This window comes from Oncorhynchus tshawytscha, linkage group LG15 (assembly GCF_018296145.1).
Source record: "Oncorhynchus tshawytscha isolate Ot180627B linkage group LG15, Otsh_v2.0, whole genome shotgun sequence".
In the NCBI taxonomy this organism is placed as follows: Eukaryota; Metazoa; Chordata; class Actinopteri; order Salmoniformes; family Salmonidae; genus Oncorhynchus; species Oncorhynchus tshawytscha.
The window spans coordinates 6,595,038-6,601,037 of NC_056443.1; the positions used below are offsets into that span (position 1 = coordinate 6,595,038).

At 48.1% G+C, this 6,000-nt stretch overlaps 1 protein-coding gene across 2 annotated transcripts in view; it reads right to left on the minus strand.

Annotated features, from left to right (window-relative positions):
- Nucleotides 1–6,000, minus strand: part of LOC112215025 (protein O-mannosyl-transferase TMTC1-like) — a 110,508-nt gene that overhangs the window by 92,489 nt on the left and 12,019 nt on the right. For both annotated transcript variants that reach the window (XR_006078910.1, XM_042298012.1), the window contains exons 3-4: nucleotides 4,317–4,390; nucleotides 4,003–4,179 (exon numbers count right to left, since the gene is read on the minus strand). Coding sequence is in view for 1 of the 2 variants with exons in the window: in XM_042298012.1 (XP_042153946.1) it covers nucleotides 4,003–4,179; nucleotides 4,317–4,390 (251 nt within the window). In the remaining variant the exon portion in view is untranslated. The remainder of the gene's footprint in view (nucleotides 1–4,002; nucleotides 4,180–4,316; nucleotides 4,391–6,000) is intronic.

The window sequence follows — 6,000 nt, forward strand, 5'->3', positions numbered from 1 at the left end:
TCCCACGCTGAGGTCTGTCCAACGCTGGTCCGACCAAGCTGACTCCACACTCCAAGACTGCTTCCATCACGTGGACTGGGAGATGTTTCGTATTGCGTCAGACAACAACATTGACGAATACGCTGATACGGTGTGCGAGTTCATTAGAACGTGCGTTGAAGATGTCGTTCCCATAGCAACGATTAAAACATTCCCTAACCAGAAACCGTGGATTGATGGCAGCATTCGTGTGAAACTGAAGGCACGAACCACTGCTTTTAATCAGGGCAAGGTGTCTGGTAACATGACTGAATACAAACAGTGCAACTATTCCCTCCGCAAGGCTATCAAACAAGCTAAGCGCCAGTACAGAGACAAAGTAGAATCTCAATTCAACGGCTCAGACACAAGAGGTATGTGGCAGGGTCTACAGTCAATCACGGACTACAGGAAGAAACCCAGCCCAGTCACGGACCAGGATGTCTTGCTCCCAGGCAGACTAAATAACTTTTTTGCCCGCTTTGAGGACAATACAGTGCCACTGACACGGCCTGCAACGGAATCATGCGGTCTCTCCTTCACTGCAGCCGAAGTGAGTAAGACATTTAAACGTGTTAACCCTCGCAAGGCTGCAGGCCCAGACGGCATCCCCAGCCGCGCCCTCAGAGCATGCGCAGACCAGCTGGCCGGTGTGTTTACGGACATATTCAACCAATCCCTATACCAGTCTGCTGTTCCCACATGCTTCAAGAGGGCCACCATTGTTCCTGTTCCCAAGAAAGCTAAGGTAACTGAGCTAAACGACTACCGCCCCGTAGCACTCACATCCGTCATCATGAAGTGCTTTGAGAGACTAGTCAAGGACCATATCACCTCCACCCTACCTGACACCCTTGACCCACTCCAATTTGCTTACCGCCCAAATAGGTCCACAGACGATGCAATCTCAACCACACTGCACACTGCCCTAACCCATCTGGACAAGAGGAATACCTATGTGAGAATGCTGTTCATCGACTACAGCTCGGCATTCAACACCATAGTACCCTCCAAGCTCGTCATCAAGCTCGAGACCCTGGGTCTCGACCCCGCCCTGTGCAACTGGGTACTGGACTTCCTGACGGGCCGCCCCCAGGTGGTGAGGGTAGGCAACAACATCTCCTCCCCGCTGATCCTCAACACTGGGGCCCCACAAGGGTGCGTTCTGAGCCCCCTCCTGTACTCCCTGTTCACCCACGACTGCGTGGCCATGCACGCCTCCAACTCAATCATCAAGTTTGCGGACGACACAACAGTGGTAGGCTTGATTACCAACAACGACGAGACGGCCTACAGGGAGGAGGTGAGGGCCCTCGGAGTGTGGTGTCAGGAAAATAACCTCACACTCAACGTCAACAAAACTAAGGAGATGATTGTGGACTTCAGGAAACAGCAGAGGGAACACCCCCATCCACATCGATGGAACAGTAGTGGAGAGGGTAGCAAGTTTTAAGTTCCTCGGCATACACATCACAGACAAACTGAATTGGTCCACTCACACAGACAGCATCGTGAGGAAGGCGCAGCAGCGCCTCTTCAACCTCAGGAGGCTGAAGAAATTCGGCTTGTCACCAAAAGCACTCACAAACTTCTACAGATGCACAATCGAGAGCATCCTGGCGGGCTGTATCACCGCCTGGTATGGCAACTGCACCGCCCTCAACCGTAAGGCTCTCCAGAGGGTAGTGAGGTCTGCACAACGCATCACCGGGGGCAAACTACCTGCCCTCCAGGACACCTACACCACCCGATGCTACAGGAAGGCCATAAAGATCATCAAGGACATCAACCACCCGAGCCACTGCCTGTTCACCCCGCTGTCATCCAGAAGGCGAGGTCAGTACAGGTGCATCAAAGCTGGGACCGAGAGACTGAAAAACAGCTTCTATCTCAAGGCCATCAGACTGTTAAACAGCCACCACTAACATTGAGTGGCTACTGCCAACACACTGTCAATGACACTGACTCTACTCCAGCCACTTAATCATGGGAATTGATGGGAAATGATGTAAATATATCACTTGCCACTTTAAACAATGCTACCTTATATAATGTTACTTACCCTACATTGTTCATCTCATATGCATACGTTGATACTGTACTCTATATCATCGACTGCATCCTTATGTAATACATGTATCACTAGCCACTTTAACTATGCCACTTGGTTTACATACTTATCTCATATGTATATACTGTACTCGATATCATCTACTGTATCTTGCCTATGCTGCTCTGTACCATCACTCATTCATATATCCTTATGTACATATTCTTTATCCCCTTACACTGTGTATAAGACAGTAGTTTTTTTGGAATTGTTAGTTAGATTACTTGCTCGTTATTACTGCATTGTCGGAACTAGAAGCACAAGCATTTCGCTACACTCGCATTAACATCTGCTAACCATGTGTATGTGACAAATAAAATTTGATTTGATTTGATTTGATTTGAGAGAGGACTGAGGCCCAGGAGCGGTTTTGGTGGCTGAGGACAGGGAGCAGAGATCGGGGTTGTGGCCCAGGCACGGTGCCTGATTGTGGATATAACTCTGGGCGTTCCCTGGTGGGTGGAGGGAATTGAAGTCGTGTGTGCAGTTTGTGTGTGTTTTCTGGCTGGAGACACAGATGCATGTTACTGTGCCATGTAAACACACAGCCAGGCCGGGCAGCAGGCCAACACAGCTGTTCGTGTGTGTGTGTGTGTGTGTGTGTGTGTGTGTGTGTGTGTGTGTGTGTGTGTGTGTGTGTGTGTGTGTGTGTGTGTGAGAGCTGGTTATATGCCAGCCAGTTCATTTGGTGGATCAACCATCTAGAGAAACAGAATAATGTGTGTGTACAGTAACAGTATGGCCAAATGTTGGTATGGGAATGTCCTGGTTTCTGCCTCTCTGGGGTGTACATTACAAAGGATTGTAACACAGGATCAGACAAAGGGAGAGACGGGTGAAAACTACTGCTACATAGACAGCTTTGTGTGTGTGTGTGTGTGTGTGTGTGTGTGTGTGTGTGTGTGTGTGTGTGTGTGTGTGTGTGTGTGTGTGTGTGTGTGTGTGTGTGTGTGTGTAGTCCACCCTGCCTAAACCAGGTCCAGATGTTTTGTGGGGCCTCCACCCCATTAAGTGTTGGAATGTGCTGGAATTAGCCTGTGTTCAGGGGGCTGGCCTCTAACACATTAAAGGACTTAACAGTGAGGGGGGACGTTTGTGTGTGTATTAGGGGGTTGTGTTAGGGTAACTGCCCCAGGCATCTGTCATTGAGCCGTGTGGCTGTGGGACTTGAGTGTGTCTGTGAGAGTGTGTGTTTGTGTATGTGTGTGTGTACGTCACTATCCATGTGTGTCTCTGTGTGTAAATGTGCCCCTTAGTAGTTGGATGTCTTTCTTTGTGTTTGCTCATCACACCCCGTCCTGCCAGAAATCTATTCTCTCCCTAAGCCATGTCCTGTGTCTCTTGTTTATATCTTCCTCTGGATGGACATGCTAATCTGATATAACCTCTTATGTGTGTGTGTGTGTGTGTGTGTGTGTGTGTGTGTGTGTGTGTGTGTGTGTGTGCTACCGCTGACTGACAGTCCTGGACTACAGGCCTCTCATACAGACTCACTGCTAAGCCTCTGTAATAGCCTTCAGTATTGTTGTAGTATTACAACAGCTGTACTGGTCTGATAGTGAATGAGTGCACCACTAACCCCTACTGTGGGCTGATGAATGGTGTACAGCACTACTGCTGCTACTTACTTGTAGCTTTGTTTTTTTCTCTCTCTATTGCTCTGGACTAAAGCTGCCTGCTAAATAGTTAGTGGTGACTTCAATGTTGACTCCTATAGCTTTAAGACACTGTTCTGTTGCTAAGTTACAGTACAGTGTTGTTGCTTTTGCAGGAAATACAGTGTTACTTGCTTTATTGTTCTATTCCCGACACACACACACACACACACACACACACACACACACACACACACACACACACACACAGAGACTTACAAGAGGAGGGGCTTGCGGCAGAGCACCAGGGCATCGTAGAACACACACACCCCGAAGACAGTGATGCCCGTCTCCTTGACCAGCATGGCACAGGTGCCCAGCAGCAGACTGGCACCCAGCACCCACACAGACACAGTGGAGGGCAGACAGTCTGCAGAATCACACACACCCACACTCCTGGAGAGAGAGAGAGAGGGAGAGAGAGAGAGAAAGGGGGGGATGCTATAAGTAAAGAGAAAATGCCGCCCAGTGTAAATAAAACTCCACACAATCCGCCCTCCATAGTAGTGACAGAGAGAGAGAGAGTTTCTCACCTAATATAGGAGAGAAAGGCCAGGAGGAACAGCATGCAGGCCAAGACATCCGCCCTGCCCACGATACCAGACACCTGAAACATACACAAACAGAGTTTACATTAGTCCTGTGGCTCAGGTGACCCGCACAACCTGTAGACGAGTGACAGAGTAGAGTGGGTGTCCATAGGGAAGTCTATTTTGTTGCTAGGTTACACTGAGACACATAACTCTGTGTTATGGTACAGTCTGTCAGAGAAAGGTCCAGAGACAGTTCAGGGCAGGTTGGAGATGACAGTACGACATTATTCATTTCTATATATTTACCACAAAGTGGCCTGATGTTTGAGCCTCTTCCCCAAGAGAGAGACCTAAGTTAGGTGGTAATACTTAAGGTGTGATATGTTAGCTGGTGATATGTTAGGTTGTATTATAGTTCTGTTTGGGTCTGGGGTGCGTTAAGTTCTAGTGAGGTCTGCAGTTTTTAAGTTTCTGCTGCAGAGAGGTGGTTGGTCAGACTGGATGAGCACACTGACATGTCCAACTGGGACTGAGATAAAGAACACACACACACACAGACAGAGACAGAGACAGAGACAGAGAGAGACAGAGACAGAGAGAGAGAAAGTCAGACTCTGAAAGATGAACTGGGTCAGATAGGAGTTGTGAGATCATAAATCTCACAACATTGGAAGACAGGGGGATGGAGAGAGGGAGGGGAGAGGAGTGGGATAGCAATAGATGAGGAGGACAGGAAGAAGTAGATTGATTGCCACCCTCCAGAGAGTCTGTAAATATAACAGTTGGGTCCCAGAACCTTTTAATCTAACTGGCAAGACAGCCAACCTCTGTCACTGTGTGTGTGTGTGTGTGTGTGTGTGTGTGTGTGTGTGTGTGTGTGTGTGTGTGTGTGTGTGTGTGTGTGTGTGTGTGTGTGTGTGTGTGTGTGTGTGTGTGTGTGTGTAAAGGTACAGGGACCTCGGTTTGGTCTGCACTGTGAACCCGAATGAATAAATACAAACTATATTTAGAAATACTAGGCCTACACTGCATTGTAGACATCTTTCGTAAATCTGAGCTAAAAAAAACAACAACAGTTCAGGCTATTCCTAAAAGAAAACTAGAGCCTATGTGCACGTTGTAATCACTACTATAGGCCGAAACTAGTTTTGTGCGATGGCGTGGTCGTTAAACCAGGAGTCTCCATCATCCTTTAAATCTCCAGTTTGGGAACATTTGGGCTTCCCAGTAGATTAGAACGTCGATGGAGAGAGAGTAGCAGCCGCCAACACATCAAACACATTGACACATTTACGCAGACGTCACCCCAGTATTCCTACCTCCTGAGCAAGATGGAAACGTAAACAATAGAATAAAAACACAACTTAATCTCCCCTCTGCATTCAAGCAGCCCTTCGCAGCTAATTCTGACCAAAGAAGTTACAAGAGCGATAGGTAGCCTATGTTAATAGCCGTGGATATGAGCGCATTATTGGTGGTTGAGAAGAATGGGGGGTGGGGGTATTCAGCACTTTGTGAAAGTGCTCGAGTCAAGCTACGAACTTCGCCCCCATTTCAGAAAACAGGTAGTATCCGCTCTATATAAGCAGGCTAAAGCCGGAGTTCTGAATGAATTGGCCAATGACCCTGTGTTGCGCTTACTACAAATGGATGGACCTCCAAGGGCTACTTAACAGTAGGCAGG